Source organism: Grampus griseus (assembly GCF_964374135.1).
Source record: "Grampus griseus genome assembly, chromosome: 4".
Taxonomy (NCBI): Eukaryota; Metazoa; Chordata; class Mammalia; order Artiodactyla; family Delphinidae; genus Grampus; species Grampus griseus.
This window is the reverse complement of record NC_138997.1, coordinates 12,104,215-12,124,012: the sequence shown is the minus strand read 5'-3', so window position 1 is coordinate 12,124,012 and position 19,798 is coordinate 12,104,215. Positions and strand designations below refer to the sequence as shown.

At 37.5% G+C, this 19,798-nt stretch overlaps 1 protein-coding gene across 3 annotated transcripts in view; it reads right to left on the bottom strand.

Moving 5' to 3' along the window:
- Positions 1–19,798, bottom strand: part of GRID2 (glutamate ionotropic receptor delta type subunit 2) — a gene marked incomplete at both ends in the record, with an annotated part of 1,377,541 nt that overhangs the window by 246,687 nt on the left and 1,111,056 nt on the right. For all 3 annotated transcript variants that reach the window (XM_082652914.1, XM_082652913.1, XM_082652915.1), the window contains one exon: positions 3,918–4,113. In XM_082652914.1, the coding sequence (XP_082509040.1) occupies positions 3,918–4,113 (196 nt within the window). The remainder of the gene's footprint in view (positions 1–3,917; positions 4,114–19,798) is intronic.

The following is a 19,798-nucleotide window of genomic DNA, read 5'->3' as shown; positions in this document are numbered from 1 at the left end:
AATATTGACCTAGAAGACCTCTGAGGTCTTTTCTCCCTGCACAAATTAGAAATCAGTGACAGAGAACAGGAAGCTGCTGTGTGAGATGTGTGTGCAAGACCAGTTACTTGAGGAAGAGTCCATCAGCCACATTTCATGTCTTGTAGTTCTCAATCTCATGAACTCCAGTGAGCTTTAGCAGGTGAGAGGTTATTGTTTGTTGGTTGGTTGGTTTTGTGTTTTAATGAAAGCTGGCTAAGACCTTGAAAACTGAACCAAAATACATTTTATTATAACTACCTAGTCTCTGTCTAATCAGTGTTCAGCTCTCTCTGATATTGGTTGAAAGAAATATGTACAATCAGCAAATTTCACTTTGATATTTTCCATTATAAATTAATAAAAACATTCTTCACTACTCCTCTAGTAAATCCGAAAACTGAGTACATGGGGTGTAATAAACACTTGGGGACGTGATTTGCAGTTTTAAAATCATAAGCCCTCTTTATCAGCAGACTATCAGGGAATAGAAACTGCTCTCTACTTCTTTTACTGCATTATCTTTTTTATTATGTCATAATTTTAGGTTAACCTTAGGAAATACCAAATAATAATTCTTTGTAATAACAAATCACTCACACATACATTCTTTCATATAAACTTCAGGATCATCTTAAGAGTTTATTATTCTAATCGAACTATTTATTGATGTTTTTACATATATATATTTAATAATGACAAAAACCGTAAGAGGTAGAAATTCTCAATATGATGATAAAAATTCTGAGCCTCAGAGATTTTAAGTAACTAGTCACATTTACATATTTTACTTAAAAAAATGAACTGGATATACACCTAGGTTGTATGTCTACAAAGCCCAGGCTTTTAATTCTCACACTGTGATAATTCTACAGCTGAGTAGAGTGAGTCTTAGAGAAACCAAGTGATCTGCCCAACGTTACACAGCTGAGAACTGGAAGAACCAAGAAAGAAAACTAGATAGTTTTTTTCTAAAACTAGAGCTCTTTCTACTCTTCATAATAGCTTTTTTTTTTTTTTTAATGTATGACATTTAACAACAGCATAAGAAACACTAGCCCAACTTGAAAGGTGATGGAATGGCTACATATTTAAATAAAAAGAAACATGAAAGCCTAAAGAGTAACTAAGTTTCTCAGCATATGCTGCAAGACTGTCAATAGCTGAGTCTAAAACAATTTTATTTCATAGAATCTCAGGAATTTTCTCAGTGTGAATATTTACAGTTTATTTTTACATTTACACATGTGTCAAATTAAATTCCATATGGTCAAATAACTTAAATTTAAAAAAAAACCCAGAAAATGTAGGAAACTGTATGTACATACTTAAAAGTTAAGAGGTTTTCTTAAAGAACACTGAAGACCTTAGAAGACATATATGTATATCTTACATACATGACTGCTTAAAGCTTCTATGTAGCAACTGATGTCCTATGTCTCTATGATTTATATATTATATTGAAAATGCCAGGATGTAGGAAGTGTAACCAGTTTGTATTAATACCAGGAATGAAGGGTAATGGTGTGTGTGTGTGTGTGCGTGTGTGTGCGTGTGCGTGTGTGTGTGTGTAAGAACACGGGAATAAAACGAGGTCTTATTTACTTGACTGGCTACTTCAGAAAGTTACAAGTTTCCTATGGTCTCACTATTTCTATTCTTTGCATACTCTTACCCAATTGCCATATATCAGTTACAGTGACCTTGACAGAGAAAAATGAATCATGACATTTCCCTATTTCAGTAGCATTTTTTGCCATTCAAATAAAATCCAAGTTCTTAACAATGGGTAAGGTCCTACTTGATCTATCCCCTGCATACTAACTTCACTCCACATTTTCTCATTCGATCGTCTCCAGTTATGCTGATTTTAAATTGGTTTCTTGAATGGACCTTCAGACCTTAGCTTACACTAAGCATTGCCTGGATGCTTTGTCACCCTCTCTTCTACATGATCAGGCAGATCATAGATAATATCCTACGTCCTCTGGGAACTTACCTGATCACTGTTTCTCAAATAGATTTCCTTCTTAATTTCTACAATAGCACCTTATTTGTCTTTTTGATAGCATTTGTCACAATTTAAGTCATTTTGTTTGATCATGTATTTTAGTTTCCTTTTCTCTCTCTCCCACCAGACCCTGTATTTCATGAATCCAGTGGTCATTCCTCTGTGGTTGAGTTTACCTCCAGTTCCTACCTCAGTGCCTGGTACATAATTGTTACTTAGCAAATATTGGATGAATGAATGAATAAATAATGAATTGGTGAATATGTATGTTTAAAAGTTATTTTTATTCTGAATCTGTATGTCTGGAGAAAAGAAAATGAATTTTCTCTGGAATGCTATGGTATAGAAAAAAGTTGTAAAGTGTGAGGAGCTTTGGATCTAAAATGGATAGAAATACAAATTGTGAACTTCAATTTATACTTATACGCAAGAACGCAAAATTGTTTTTAACAGTAGACAATATGAAGGAAAATAACTCTTCCCCAAACCATTATTCTGAGGCTTAAATTCATTCACATACAATGAGTACCTAGTAAATCCTAAAATCTATCCTCCCTTCTCCCCCAGACAACATATAGTATAGGTCCATTCACCTGCCCAATCTCACCTGCCCCCCACTGCATGCCCCCAGTAATTGGAGGGTACTGTGTTTAATTTCTAAAAGCCAATGGGCCTCTGGACAAAGACAAGAGGATCAATACCTGGGCTCTGGGAAACTGGGATTAATATAATAAGGATGAAGGAATTAGAGGCCATTGCTAACATTTCAAGGACATTCTCTTATTTTAAAAGCATCATTAGTACTTGCAAAGAGGTTTATGTCACCATTGTCAGTTTTAAAATAATGATATCAATGTAGTGACTGACAAATTACCAGGGTGATGCTAGGGAACCATCACAATAGCAATAGCAGATAAAGGAAAACATATGAAAAGGCACAGAATAATGCTAGATCCTGTGGCAGAATAACTTTTATAGTCATCAAAACATTCTCCAACATGGTATTATTGAGTTTGCCTTTTGAACAGAGAACTCAGACTTGGAGTCCAAATTATTCTGCTGTGAAAGGTTACAGAAAAAAAGTATATACCATCATTGATGCTGTTATTAGACATTCATTCAGTCATCCCATAATTACTTATTGAATGTCAACCCTTAGGATTTTCACTGTAATAGCCACTGGGATAATTTTAAGCAAAAATCATTCAGTTCTCTCATGGTGGTTGATGGGGTCTGAGGAAGAAAGAATTACTTCTGTGTAGAAGTTTATAAACCACGGCCCAGAATAAAAACTAGCTTCATGTTTTTTACACAAAGGACTGCTTTCTAAGTTTTTTTTTAAAATAACTTCTAAATGATGGTTTTATAAAAATAAGATATAAATAAAGATTTTCACTTTTGGAAACAGAAACAGACTTTTGTAGAAACTTCATTTGTGGAGAAGATTAACTTTTACTCACAGAGAGCTTCACATAATCATAACATAAACTTTTCATCGAAAAACAAATGCAGTGTAGAAAATACCCTGAATCATTTGAAAAAACTGAATAACCTGAATGATATTTGGAATGGGATTTGTCAAAATCTTTTCAAGTCCTCATGTGTATATGTTCCCGACACTGTTCTGAACAAAATAGCAGTTCATGTTTTCTAGCTTTGGAATTCCACTGGAAAAGGATCCTTTAGACACACCACAGAAATGTGTCAATTCCCTCTACTGGTACAGCGAGTTACCTCAAAATCTTCTTAAATCAATAAAAGGTATAATTTAACTGAAAACTCTATGTCAAAGTTAAAATTTTAAAAAGGAAGTAAACCAGACTCAGTTTAGCAATTCCAATATGGGGGACAGAATGGTAGACTATGAATGAAGAACTATGGCCAGTACCTTTTGAATGCCTGCTTGGGACTCCAGAACGTTATTCTCTGATCCATTGCTTCGGTTGATCATCCGCCACATTTGGGAATACATGCTGTCCCTCTCAAAAGGATTCATTCCCTTCATGCGAACGTGTTCATATACCGCAGAGTCCAGGACTGTGCCATAAGGGATATCTGTTTGCTTGGAAAGGTCCTGGAGAGACCTTGATTATTGGGAGAGCAGAGAGACACAAGAAAGAGTACTGAATATTTTCAAGTGGAAATAAAGTTAAAAGAAGCAAAAAGTAATATATGTAAATACAAACGTCAAATTGCTTTTCTTATTTTGTTGTTTCTTAACATTAAGATGTAATATATAAGGAGAATTGTTTTAAGAGTGTATGGCTCTTACATAGATCATGAGAAGACAAAAATCATTACTGAAGGAAAGGTGGAAATTTCTAGTGATAGGGCAATGCTATTTTTGTTTTCACTGTGAAAAAACATCTAGCAATTCCAAAGACAAATTAAATTACATTGCTAGATAGTCATATAATCATTTAGTTTTTTTAAAATGTCAATATGTTACAAGCCTTAAGCCTATGTTCTTTTAGGTGGCAAGGTTTAAATACTTTTATAAAATAATTACGTTTTGTATAAACAACATATTTAAGTAGATGTATACTTAAAAATTAGTATTTGTAAGAGTCATTACTTATTGAGTGGCTACTACATACATACTAGGTAGTTGGCACACAGTATCCTTACAGCAATGCCTCATGCTCAGAACTATTTCACCCATTTTGTAGGTAAGAAAACTTCAGTAGAGGGAATAAAGGACTAGCTCAGTGTGGCACAGTCAGTGAGGGATAGAGATAGAATTCCAATGTATATCTGACCAGCTCCCCAAACCATATTATTTCTACTGCAAGATGCTGACTCTTCTCTGTATTTATTTTGCTAGATTTGCTTTAAGTGGTTGTGTGTGAGTGTGTGTGTGTATGTGTGTGTGTGTGTGTGTGTGAGAGAGAGAGAGAGAGAGAGAGAGAGAGAGAGAGAGACAGAGAGAGAGAGTTCTATTTGTATTCAAATAGAATAAATTTCATGCTTTTGGATAGCTGAATATGTTTTCAGCTTTCTCTTTTACAGAATAATGCTCCAGGATTTCCAAATCAATCTTTGAGTTACAGATTGTATCTACTTGTCCCAGGTTATTCGTCTCTAAATTGATGGTCGATTTCCTTATATTTGAGTTTCTGAGCCACTCCATATTTTCTAACTTGGAGAACCAATTACCACTTCACTGGAACTCATTGAATTTGTGTAGGTGTCCAACCCTAATGACTGACATTTAAGAACAAATATGTGCCTTTGGAATACTGTTCAAAATTAGATGCTGGCACGCTTCAAACTCACTAACCTCTGAGAATGGGAGCAGATGCTTTGAAGCACTATAGTATATATTGAACAAGAACAAATACCCACAGCCCTCCACAATCACAGGCTATGAATGTCATGTTACGTTTACCTCTGACCTTTTGGTCTGTTTCTAGATGGCGTTTGCTAATGATTTCCTGGGGGTCTCTGCAACTAACACTAACATTGGGCAAGAGTATTGGGAATACTCTTGCAGGTCACCGTTTCCATCATGTGCAAAACTGTGTGGCAAACAATACATTATGGGTAGTGTTTGTTAGAGGAATATTTGTGACAATTTCTAATGATAGCTTTCAGCAAAATTTAATCTGCATTTTATTGAGTTTTATGTTGCTGGTGTGTATCATGTACTCTAAGGAAAAGAGTGAGATCATGGTAATTCCTTTCTGCTCTACACTTCTACTGCATAAAATTATGCATTTAAAAATTACTATTTGAAGGGAAGAATTTTCTGGAATACCCTACAACTATTGAGCTAATTCTACCATTTGTAAAAGCTAAAGTGAAAGCGTAAATAAATAGTGAGGGGAGCTTCCCTGGTTGGGCAGTGGTTAAGAATCCACCTGCCAATGCAGGGAACATGGGTTCAATCCCTGGTCCTAGAAGATCCCACATGCCGTGGAGCAGCTAAGCCCAGGCACCACAACTACTGAGCCTCTGCTCTAGAGCCCGCGAGCCACAACTGCTGAAGCCGGTGCTCCCAGAGCCCGTGCTCTGCAACAAGAGAAGCCACCGCAATGAGAAGCCTGCACACCGCAATGAAGAGTAGCCCCCGCTCACTGCAACTAGAGAAAGCCCGTGTGCAGCAACGAAGACCCAACACAGCCAAAAATAAATAAATAACAAAAATAAATAAATAAGTTAAAAAAATAATGAGGGCAGAAGAAGGAATAAAAGGGAGCTACAGGTAGCTAGGGTGCAACCTAATACCAGAGTGGCAGGGCATTTGGTAGGAACATACCATAATTATCTTGGTAATAGTATAGCAATAAGAATTTTGTTTCAAACAAACAATTTACTTCTTATTTACTAATGTTTCCAGTAGTAGGAGTAAAACTATATTCAAAACATTAACATTTTAACATATTTCCCACTGTTTAGCAATGATCTAAACTGGTTACACAGGGGGAAGAAATGAAACTTATCAATACAGGTTACGATAGCATGCCTCATTCACTCAATATCTATAAATACAAGGGCAAGGTTAGGTAGGTGTACAGAGCTTGCACTTTCTAGAACCTAAAGGTGTATGGCTAGAGAAGGTCATGTTAGGATTCATCAGAAACCCTCCCAGGATACGACTGGCTCCTTGCTGCCTAGTAGTTCTGGCAATCAATTTTGATTATAACTTTCAGAAGGTTTCCACTTGGTGAGATCATGGTGTAGGGGTGAAAAATGTTTATGCCTATATCTATGTATATAACTGGTTTGCTCAAATAGTCATACTAGTAAAATACTGCTGAATAAATTAATACTCCTTCTTAGCTTTCTGTGAAAAGAAAATTGAAATCATGTGTTGGGATCTTTAACATAATCAAGTTTCTGTGCCATAGTATCACCTTAAATATCAGCTTTGAACTTGAATGTAGAATTATAATACAAACAGGTTTTTAGCTGGCAAAACTGTTCTGTACACACAAAAATTTTTAAACAGTATCTTAAAATGTTGCCTGTGTGAAGTTCTGGATGTCAGAAAAAGCAGTTTATTTTCAACGTAATTCAAATTTAGAATAGCAGAGCATTTTGTAACTTAGAGCAAAGGTATGTTCCCTCTGGCTTCACTTCTGATATCAAGTTCAGCTTATAAATTTTCCATGAGATCTGCTTGCAATAAAAATTATAGTTTGTCTGATTCAGTGTTGTTCCTTTATAGTACACCAAGATAGCACACCAAAGGTGACAAAAATAAAATAAAGCAAAATGAAGTGAGCACAAATAGCTTATTATGGAAAAAAGAAAGCTGGTTTAGGAGCCCAACAGAGAAAGGGGGTACCTATTATAAGTAGTAATTTTGTTATTTTCACGCTCATAATATTTTAGATCTGCAGAAATGCTATGGCCTATATTATGAGGCCCTAAAAGAAATCAAGTAGGTTATTCCGCAAGTGGAAATCCTCAAGAACATTATATCTTAAGGTCAACATCTGAGTGGGTATTATTTAGACATGCCAATCATTGGCTTAAATGCAAAACAATTATAAAATAATCAACAAGCCCCTAATACATACATTAATTTACCTTGGCAAATATTGACATTTCCTTTTTTAACAATTGGCAATGTTTACCCAGGCCACAGAAGAAATGGGGAAATTAGAGAATTCTAGAAAAAGAGTTAGCTGTGAATATACTCATACTAATATAGTCTATCTTTCTCCCTAACCACACAAAGCCTACATACACTCACATAAAATTCCGCAAATGATCAATTCTGTGAATCTGAGCCCTCCTCTTCCAACCCCACACTCGGACTCTTGCACATAGTAAAAATGCGTGTCCACAGCTACACATGGTGAATGCTAAAAGAAAGCAAATGCTTTCCCACTCTCATCAGTCTTATTTTCTCAACATCTTACTGAGAGTCTTTTATTTCTTGTACTGGTGTCCTATACGACTAGCGACCCATGGATACTAAACAATACTGTCTGATAGGTAAGTGGTATTTAACTATTTGCTTAAACATCACATATACCGAGAAACTGTAATTTAGGACACTTCTGTGGAAGTAAATTTTAGGAATTTGGGTGGATCTAGGCTGATTACAAACTCTTTCCATGAGAAGAATAAACACTTAAAGCCCTTCAAGTATTGGAAATTAATTTTAATACATGTGATAGTCTGATATTAGCTATAACTGATAGCAATAGCTTTGATATTGGGTAGGTTAGATTTTAAAGACAAGCAGGTCTGTTATTTGTGAGCTGTGTAATATTAGGTAGTAGCTCTTAACCTTACTTTCCTCATCGATAAATGGAGAGAGTAACAGGGTCCTCCTCAAAGAGTGATTAGTGATCCTGTCATATCAGTATTCAATCAAGCTATTGTTTTTATACAAAGATTATTATTATAATAATTCCTCACCTTATAATGCCCTTTTAATGATTTTTAATGGATTGTGTGTGTGTGTGTGTGTGTGTGTGTGTGTGTGTGTGTGTGTGTGTGGCAGGATGACTTGTTATACTGTTAACGAGGAGATTCATGAATTGGAGTTGAATTAATGTCTCATCTCCTTTCCAAGTACAAGAATGTATGACTCTATGAAACTAAACAGTAACTTTCTTCATAGCAAATTCTTTGGGACATTTATACGACTTTGCTAATGAAATTATCTTATAATGAATGTGTTGCTACTTACATTTCTAAAGCTGTCAACTAGTTAAAAATCTAATGCCTATACCCTCTGCAGTGAACTTTCACTCATATTTTTACCTGTTTTCCTTTATTAAGAGAATAGCTCTTACCTACATAAACTGTAAAATAACTCTCATAGGTCTTTCTTTTCCATCTACTCTCCATTTCTCTGTTTCTCTCTCTCTCTGCCTGCCTGCTTTCCTTCCTTCCTTCCTTCCTTGCGTCCTTCCTTCCTTCCTCCCTCTCTTTCTCTCTCCCTTTTTCTTCTCTTTTTTTCTTTCATATTTGAGTCTGGTTGTATGTTATGCTCACCAACAAATGACAAGAGTGAGCTGCCAGCTTTAGCTGTGGGGAATTTTACGTCTAATCCCATTTTTAACGGATTGAAACACGTCGACTCAAGTTATCACATCAGAAGGATTTTTCTTCAGGGGGAGAAAAATGGAACGTGGTTGATAGCATAGGTGCTAGATGCTTCAGGCAAAGGGGCTGACCGTGAAAGAGAGACAAACAAGCAGGGGTACATTAAAAGTGTCCTCCAACTCAGTTCAGGATTTTTCTCCCACACTCTCTCCCCAGTTGCCTCCTCTGGATGCTAATTTCGGCATTTGCGAAAGGACACATTTTGTTGTAACTCCAAGAGCCCATTAGCAACCACATAAAGAGCCTTCCTGGTGCCCACTGCAGTTCATTGGTTGCAGTGGCTGAGAGCTGTCGTGGGCAGGGCACAGAGGCAGGTTTTCCAATCACAAAAAGTACTCCAAAAGTGAACACTTAAAAAACAACTACATGCCATAACAGAGGGCCAGCAGAGAGAACATTAGTGTTATAGAGATCCAAGAAGCAGAAAAAAGGATTGGAGAATGTATTGAGGTGGTCTGGTAAGGCAGGCCTGCCACTGAGAGGTGCTGACGACAGCTGTGCACTGGGCAACCTCTTTGCTTCTAAAAACATGGGTTCTGAAGACGTAAAGATTTGAGTTTCAATCCTTGGAAAAATTAAAATTCTCCAAATTGCAATTCCTTTCCCTGTGAAATAGGGGAAACAATCATTTTATAATAAGGTATATGGAAGTTTGAAGTAGATTTTGATACAAGACACCTAGCCTAGAACTTACTCTTTAAGTGCTCAATTACTGATAGTTGCAGTTATTAATTTATTACTATTATTGCTGGTACTTTGTCCTCTACTATGATTTCTAGAATTGCCATCTTTTGATTTTTCCCACCAACAGATTCATCTCAGCTAAAGCTCTTCCTCACCCGTGGCCTTTAACTCCCACACCCCATCTAACCTCTCATGAAGTTTTGTACATTTTTACCTCCTAAATCTTGGGAATCTGTCACTACCTTTGCCTTTCCGTTGCCAATACCCTCATCATTTCTACCTAGAAAATTATTTCTACGCTTTTCCCCTATCTCTACTCCCACCAACCTCTAATCCATCCTCCATACCACAGCTAACGTGCTCCTTCTAATATTCAAATCTGATCCCATCCCTCACTTATTTAAATACTTCCTGTATACCTCACGGCCCTTAGAAAATGGTTCAAACTCTGTAGCATTCAAGATCCTTCCAAAATTTGGCCTAAAAACTTTTTTTTCATTTTCAAAAACAACCTTTTGCTTCATTCCTATTCACATTATACAGCAAACAGACCATTTCATCATTCCTTGCTTGGTAGGTGTTTTCTCAGCTTAAGATCTTTCCTGGTCTTCCCTGGTGAATTTTTTCCCTTCAAGATCAAACTCAGCTGCTTCTTCTGTGCTCTTCTAATACTTAAAATATGTTCACACCTTAGCATTGTGGTTCGAAATTTTACTTCATTGTTTACCTCATTCGAATGCATGTTACTGATGCTCATGTTTTTTTTTTTAATGTTATTTATTTATTTATTTTATTTATCTTGAAACTCCGAACCTAGCCCAGGGTCTGAAAAATAGCAATCAATGAGGTTCATTTGTTTTGCCTCCATTTCTTTATTAGAAAGACGCTTTCATCTTGGAAAACCAGCATTCCCAGTAAACTAGCATTGCATAAAAATGGGATTTTTACTATGTATTACCAGCCATTCTGTGGGTGATTAATCATGGCCAGCAGTATTTTGTAGGAAAAAAAATTTTTTTTTTTTTAGAAAACACAACTTTTTAAAAGGGAGCTTTGGAAATTTTCCCTGTATCAAAATCAGCTGCAAAAGCTTTATTGGACCACCAGTGAATTGTTTGCAAACACGACAGTTTGCCATAAATAAATTCAGAGGCAAGGCAAATACAAAGAAAAATTAAACAAATAGGACTGAAACAAAATATCTGGAAAAGCTGAGGTACAGTCCAATGTTCTGGTAAACATAGGATCCAGTACAAGGTGGAATGTCTATTCCTGAGAGGGATACTTATTCAGCAGTGTGGAAACAGAGACGACAATTTTGTGGTTGGTTTGATGAGTGATTTCTGATTAAAATATCAGAAGCAAACTGAAGTGGTGAAGAAAATTGCTCAACTAACTCTGCTAACTGAAATGATTAAAAAAATGTAAAAGAATTCATGGTTTTAGTAGCTAAAGAAGAGATAGGCACCAGAACAAAGAGAGAATAGTCACCTTTGGTAATACTGAGTGTTATTATAGAAAGCTGAACTTTAGGATTTTTTTCTTTCAAGGGTTGAGTATTTACATAAAGACAAAGAAGTCTCAATAATATGAATGCTCTACTTATAGGAGAACAGATAAGCATATGGAAAGGCTTCCTGTCTCCTACTGCAATGTAGCTAATGACCACTTGTCCTTTGAGAAACCACATTCTGAATCCTAGTAGCTTCTTTTGCTCAGTGAAGTTTTCCCAGCTCCTCATATACAAGTTTGGAAAGGAAGTCTGATGAAACATAAAGGGTATCAAGGGTAAATGGTACGGTAAGCAGGACTCTTAACGCTCCCTGATGTCAGAAGAAAATCTGGTTTGCAGATGGTTCAGTCCATACTGAAGAGCTCAGTGAGAACTATTTTAAGTGCATGAGGGCTAACGATATTTAATGAAAGCAGGCTCAGGAAAGAGTTGGATATTCTTTAGCCCAATAATGCTAGGTTTCTTATTTTAAAAAGATTAAGGTCAAAGTCACAGTAGTGAAGGAAATACAGTTCTCTCATAGAACATGAGATTGTATAGCCTAAAACAGTATAATTTATGGAGCAAGGTAATTCAGGAGGAACCCAGACACAGCCATCTCTAGTGGAGAGGATGTGTTTGTGTTTTTCTTTCTCTCATGGTGCCAGAATTTTTTTCGTTTTCAAGACAGCAGAAGTCTGAAGTCTGAGGCTGACAAGTTTGAAGGATATCAGGCAAGGCAGAGGGCTAGGATTCCTTTACTTGCAGAGACAGGGAGAGTTTCCCAAGGGAGGCCCCCCGGTTGGAGAGGGTGTTTTATTAGAGGAACCATATGAGGACCAAAGAGGACTGGGGATTTACAGAGGAGGGTGAGCGGATGAGAAGGGCTCCATGTGGGATGCTCGAATAAGGCCTGAGTGGTGCCTCCTTCTCCAGCCCCTCTGTTCTGTCCCTCTCCCCGCTTCTGTCCTACATCCTTCACATACCCTCACACCCAACCTTATGTGGTTCACCAGAGTAAATTAGATAAAAGATGGCTTCAGGTCTCTGTGCTCTGAACTTCTTTAAAAAACTATTTAAATATCCATCAGAATTCCAAACGTGCTTGGTCTAGAAAAAGTGTCTAGAGGTACTCGTAAGAGGGCATTGCCCCCTTCCAAACACTGTCCCTACATGGTAGATTACTAGGCATGGAGGGTTACATGCCAGGAGATGACTTTCAAGTCTTTCCCGAGAGATTTAGGAATATTTCCCCCTGAAGAGTAGTCAAAAGCACCCCTATCTGCCACGTGGTACAGACAGGATGGTCACAGGTAATATTGGAAATTCATGTAAAATAGATGCATTTGAGATAGATGGATATCAGAGACTAGGTGCACTTGGAGAGACTTGCAGTTCCCATACACTTTTTAGAAGTTGATTCAGACTTGTGGATATGATAGGTCATTTTAGAGAACCCAGAGGAAGGAGGAAGCACTCTGTCCTTCTTGCTGCTGGGAGGCAGTAATTAATAAAGATGATGGTTAAACTCTCTCCAAAATGACAATGCTAAATAAATGCGAGAAAACAGTCATCTGAAACTCTGATTGTCTTGCCTGACTTGTTGACCCACATTATAAGCTAGGAAATAATTTCGTCATGTCATGCAACCTGATATGTGGCAGACATTACATTCCACCTGCTGACAGAATTATCATTTATGACTCTGTTCTCTATTTTAAATGGCCTATTAGTCAAATAAAGTAGTCTTTCATGGTGTACACACACACACACACACACACACACACACACATATATATACTAATTAAGCAAAACTCCAGTGCAAAAGGCCGAATATTCTGTAAATTCAATTGCTCTGCAATTTTCCTGTGCAGTTTCTTTCTTACATATCATGAAGATGCAATATTTATTTACACAGGACAATATGAATATGGAATTATTCTAAATTTGTATGGCCAGCATTGCATTACGTTTACTATTGATTGTCAGCTAATTGTAAAATTTGTTAGGACAATATCCTCAACTAATCCAATATACTTCAATAGTAGAATAGTAGATTTTCATGTTCCTATATCCTTGAAAATACAGGAAGGACTTGAGTAATCCCCATGAATTTCCCTGAGGATCAACAAATTTCTAAGTGATGTTAAGAAAGAATCCTAATACAATCATAGCATCAGAGAGTTGAGAGTTCCTGGAGGTATCACATAATTTGATTACATTCCTTAAGGTACATAAGCCAGCCTCCAAAACTGACTTTTTCTTCCTAAGACATTTTTATGACTTACAAAACTTAACACCAGGCAGTCCTTACTCATGCCTAACCTAAACCCCCCCATTTCAAATAATCCTCTCATTTTGTTCTCAGTCACATGGACAATAGCTACTCACCACCTCTAGAACACTATTTCTTTATGTAATAAAACATTTCTTTTTCATTTTCTTCCTTCAGCCTTCTCTTTGCTGAGTTAAACACTAAATCCCTTTACTTTTACTCGCAGGATCTATTACTCCCTTTTTTACTTTGTAATTAACTAAGCCATTTTTTTCTCTTCTATTGCAATTTTTGCATAAGTTATGGACCTTATAAATAGATCACAGTAGTTTAAAAGTCCTGAACAACTTATCTACTGCTAGGTGACTTTGGTCATTTTCTTTATAAACACCAATGCTACATTTCAAATTTACAACTGACAGATGATTCATTCTGAAACTGCCTACATCCCCCAATTTTAAACTATACACACACATACACACACACACACACACACACACGTACAGAGTTTGTTCTTTCCATCTCTGAGTGAATTATCACATATTTGTCCCTATTAAACTTCATCTCATTTCTAATGACCTTGTTTAATTTGTCAAGGTCCTTAATGAATTCTTACAGTGTGGTTCTAGTCAATAATCACCCCTACTCATTATAAAGTAATCTGCATATTTAATAAGCTTACTCCCTATTCCATACTTCAAATCAACACTGAAAATGTTAATTAGAGTCAGGGCCAGTGCTGACTTATGGAAAAAACTTTATACAATATACCCTCAAAGGCTGAAACTGAACCATTGATCAGTACCCCACAGCTGGGCCACTAACAAGCTGTGAAACAATAATACACAATATTACTACATAAAACAATGACCCAAATAAAATACAGTGTGGATTCAAATGAGGAATCAATAGTAATTTGTAATTTTTTTCCCTATAAGGTCTTTGAAGGAGCTCAAAACATTAATCACATTATCAAATTATTCATAGTGGAAAGAAATAACTAGAGAGGAGGAATTTATCAGAAATAACAGTAGGGCTAATTTAATAGCCTATTTGAAGACCCAGGGAAATGTTACTGTCAAAATAAGGTGGAAGGTCACTGTTTCAGTGAAGATTCTAATGAATCTTTCTTACTAAAACAAAAATCCTCACTCTTCATAATACAGAGCAGGGGACCAAGTGTCTATTGATAAGTTAAAATTTCCCAAATACAAAAGATATTTTCCTTCTTTGCAGTACAGTAGGTCTCTGGATTTCTCTGAAAAAGATTTTTTTGAATCATCCAGAGAAACTATCCTCTATTCCCAGTTAGGTATATAGCTTTTTTGAGAAATGTCAACGAAAAGCAGATATAAAATGCATGTCTTAATGCTCAGAGTCAGCTCTTATTCACAGTCACTCACATTATAAATATGCGGACTGTTTTGTTTTGTTTTCGGTACGCGGGCCTCTCTCACTGTTGTGGCCTCTCCCGTTGCAGAGCACAGGCTCCGGACGCGCAGGCTCAGCGGCCATGGCTCACGGGCCCAGCCGCTCCACGGCATGTGGGATCTTCCCGGACCGGGGCACGAACCCATGTCCCCTGCATCGGCAGGCGGACTCTCAACCACTGCGCCACCAGGGAAGCCCCGCGAACTGTTTTTTAATGTGCTCCCACCCCCCATTCAGTAGCAAATGTTGAGAGTTCTGCATCCCTCTCAGAAGATTACAATCGTCATCTGACAAAGCAGCCCAGCCAGCTGGCTGCAGATCTTGTTCTTTGCCCTCTTGGAAACTTGCCATGATCTGGGGCATCTGGTGATTTCCAAAATTGTCCTTAGGCTAAAAGATCAGGGTTGGAGAAATAGGGGCTGTAGTAGGGGTGTGTGTAGTGAGTGTGTGCATGTGTGTGTGTGTGTGTGTGTGTGTGTATGTGTGTGTGTGGTGGGGGGTGGTGGAGTAGAAAGCCATTAAAAATAAATTGACTGGGCTTCCCTGGTGGCGCAGTGGTTGAGAGTCCGCCTGCCGATGCAGGGGACACGGGTTCATGCCCCGGTCTGGGAAGATCCCACATGCCGCGGAGCGGCTAGGCCCGTGAGCCATGGCCACTGAGCCTGCGTGTCCGGAGCCTGTGCTCCGCAATGGGAGAGGCCACAACAGTGAGAGACCTGCTTACGGCAAAAAAAGAAAAAACAAAAACAAAAAAACAAACAAAAAATAAATAAATAAATAGACTATCTTTAGATGATAGGAGCTTGTGGAGGAGTTAAGAGAATCAGAGAACTAATGGGGTCAAGCAGATACTTAGCGGAGGGTGGAGGTCAGCACACCAGGATCGCTGGCAGGATGGTGTGCTGCACTGGGAAAGCAAGGTGGGACAAGAAAAACAGAATGAGAAAAATGGTGAAAAAGAGTTTCCTTTCAGTCTAGGGTTTCTTTTATTGAGTAATCTATGCAAATATATTTTTATCATTATCTTAGATCTTGTTTAATAAGATACCTCATTTGTGTAGTTGATATAGAAGTTTATAGTTGAAGAGACACTGGAAGTAACTTAATTCAAACTGTGGGACAAATACTTGTGGAGAAGGAATGGATCACATTTTCAAAGACGGAAAAGTAAGGTACAAAGTGGTTTAAAAACTTACCTTATTATTCAGAAGCAGGAAAGAGACGTGAACACTCAAAGCTAGGTCTCCAGTCCTCTTCAGCAGTGTTCTGCTGAACAACTCTGCCTACCTATTCCATTGTCACCCAGGTCCATCACTTACACTTCTACATTTTAAAATTTTATTTTAATTCAAAAAGTTTTTTTAATTTTAATTTTTTTATTGCAGTATAATTGCTTTACAATGTTGTGTTAGTTTCTGCTGTACAGTGAAGTGAATCAGCTGTATGTATACATATAACCCCTCCCTCTTGGACCTCCCTCCCGCCCCCATCCCACCCATCTGGGTCATCACAGAGCACTGAGCTGAGCTCCCTGTGCTATGCAGCAGGTTCCCACTAGCTATCTATTTTACACATGGTAGTGTATTTATGTCAATTTTAATCTCCCAGTTCGTCCCCACCCTCCCCTTCTCCCACTGTGTCCACACGTCTGTTCTCTACGTCTGTATCTCTATCCCTGGCCTGGAAATAGCTTCATCTGTACCATTTTTCTAGATTCCACGTATATGCGTTAATATATGATACTCGTTTTTCTCCTTCTGACTTACTTCACTCTGTATGACAGTCTCTAGGTCCATCCATGTCTCTACAAATGACCCAATTCCATTCCTTTTTATGGCCGAGTAATATTCCATTGTATATATGTACCACATCTTTACCCTTCTACATTAATTTCACAAAAGCCTGCCCCATGTGCACTGGCTCCTCTAAAATGACTGAGCAGAGTGCTCCCAAGTATAAGAGTTTTACCATATTCTCATACTTGTGGTAGATAGAAGTTATTTATTTGGCTGACTTCAGGTAAGGCAGGAAAATAACAAGAAATAGAGAGGATACAGGAATTTATATTCTTGAGAACTTAATAGGTTTTTAGGCTTAGATGACTAAGGCCGAGAGAGAGAACGAGGTGAGGATTTGACTTGTTTAGAATGATTCAGCTTGTCCAGAAGAAGGAGATCATTTTAGGGGTTGTGGGAGCTTATTAGTTTGGCAAAGTTTTCATCTCAGTGAGCTCAGTGTAAACAGAGTCTATAACAATGCTAAAATAGCCCTGTTCCTGCGAGTCACAAAAAAAGCTGCAGACAACTTTTAATTAAATCCTCACTGAAGAGTGGCTTTGAAAGACCAGCATACTTCTGAGAGTTTTTGTTTTCCAAAAAGAAAGACAAAATTCTGCCTATAACATCTAGATGGCTATATGTTTATAAAACATCCATCACTGTAGTACTTAAGGGCTTTGACAAGTAAGCCATTTTGACACTGAACAGTATAGAGTAAGGAGATGAATGTCTTCCTCTGTCTGCTATGACTATGTACTCTGGAGCTAAGTTTATACAATTCTATACTAAACCAAAACATAAAAAGCAGTATGAATCAGGTCCAACTCACTCCAGCCACCTTGATTTTGGCTGTTCCTAATAAAGTGTGCAATTCCCTGCTGAGAGCTAAGAAATAGCCTCCTACTGAAAGACTGAAGTAGGTGAGACACTAAGGAAACTGAGAGAACATACCATTCTGGGCTCCCTGTCTTATCCTGGAATAAAAGAACAAAGAAATGGCTTTCATATTTCTTTCTGATTTCTTATGAGGCTATAAACAAGTCATGGAGTTCCACAGTCTCAAGCCAGATTCTAAGAAATCCTTTTCTGGTTCATTCATTCAATGAATATTTACTTGTAACCAGCTGTGTACTCAGTAAGGTACTACATAAGGCACTGTGTTAATACAAGTCATAAAACCACCCTCGAGAACATATATTGTAATTGGGAAGGTAAAACAAGTAGAATAATACTCCAGTACAAGGCTAGATGTTGCTCAGAGTGTAAACAAGGTAGATGCAAAGGCATTCAAAAAAGGGAGCCACTAAATTCAGTTATGAAAACTCTGTGGAAAACTACACAGAGGAAGTGGTATACAGCTACAGGTTATGAAAGATGAGTTAAAAGAGAAAATGTGCCTGACACATAGATATCCTGACCTGGGTTGAGTGTTAGTCACTAACAGTAGCAACTTAATCTTCATGAGAGTTAAGCTAAAGTGAGACAACAGAATGAACCATTTGGCTAAATCCTTATTTTTCTTTTAAACATCTTTATTGGAGTATAATTGCTTTACAAGGGTGTGTAAGTTTCTGCTTTATAACAAAGTCAATCAGCTATACATATACATATATCCCCATATCTCCTCCCTACTTGCATCTCCCTCCTAAGTTCTTATTTAGGCTTAAGATCAGATAAGGCTTGCTGAGAGACAGTTTTTTACCTTTGAGGGGCTTGGAGGATTAAGGGGCAGGGCAAGAAGACGACGCCCATGAAGTAGGGCAGGGCGGTGGTAGCTGTGTCAGAAACAACAGCAGCGGCAACAGGGAACTTTGAGGTTTAGCTGAACCAGGTAAAGGAAATAACTGAGTGTATGAAATTGTGGACAAAATGGTAAAAAGAATAGTTATTAGTACCACCAAAAATGAGAGTGAAGGGAAGAAGAGTTCAAGGAATTTTACATGAGCTCCTGGGAGCAAGGAGAAAAATGGAAGCAAATCCTAGGTAGGGTGTGTCCAGGAACTGTGCTGTTATTTATGTCTTTTTTCCCCCCATTTATTCTTTATACTAAAAGTTATGAAGTTGAACTCATTCTCTTCTTACTCTTAGGGAAAATAAGGCTTAAAATAATTACAGAAAATGACAAGATCATTTGCTACTAAGTGGGAGAGATTTTAAATGCAAATTTATTTGAGTCCATGGCTCTGGTGTCTGTTTCTAGGATACCATGCAACTTAGAAATATCTGGAATTGACTTAGCTAAATATAATTCAGCCATTAATTCTCTTCTGCAAATCTTTATTTTTCAAAGAAACTTATAATGATACTGATGGTTTTCATTCATTCATGTATTCACGCATATATTATTTATTTATTTCATTCAGTAAAGATTTAGTGTATTTGCTAATTGCAGACTATATGACCCACTGGTGAAGACAGAGGTTCTAGTGCCAACTGCCTGGGTTTACTACCCTAGCTTTTAGTTTTGTCATCTCCAAAAAGGAGATGAAAATAATATATCTCTCATAGGGCTAGTATGAGGATTAAATGAGAAAATCTACACAAAGCATTAGGAGAGTGTCTGTCACATAGCAAGCACTCATTGTTAGCTGCTCTTATTAATACTCTGTGCCAGGTACTCTGAGAAGGATTAGGGGAACAAATATGAAGGTGACATAGTCCTTGTCTTTGAAAAATGTACACTCTCAAAGAGAAGACACATGTGTAATGACTAATTGTGCCTGAGCTAACCGAAGATGCCAGAAGAGAATGCAGTTCTGGGTCATTTCAGTGAGTGGGAACAGCATGGAAACTCCAAAGAAGCATGAAATATCCTATAAAAGTTTGACTTGACTGGAGCATGAACAAGTGTGAGAATGAATTAATTGGTGCTAGTAGGCAAAAAAGAAGCTGATCAGCTTTTGAACGGTTTAATAAGCTCTGCTGATGGAATTGAACTTTATTTTGATAGAATGAGGTAATAATGGAGGCTTTAGAGCCAATTTTAAGGATGTAAGAAGGTAACTGTCTGGACTCTACACTCTGGAGGGTAAACTGGAATG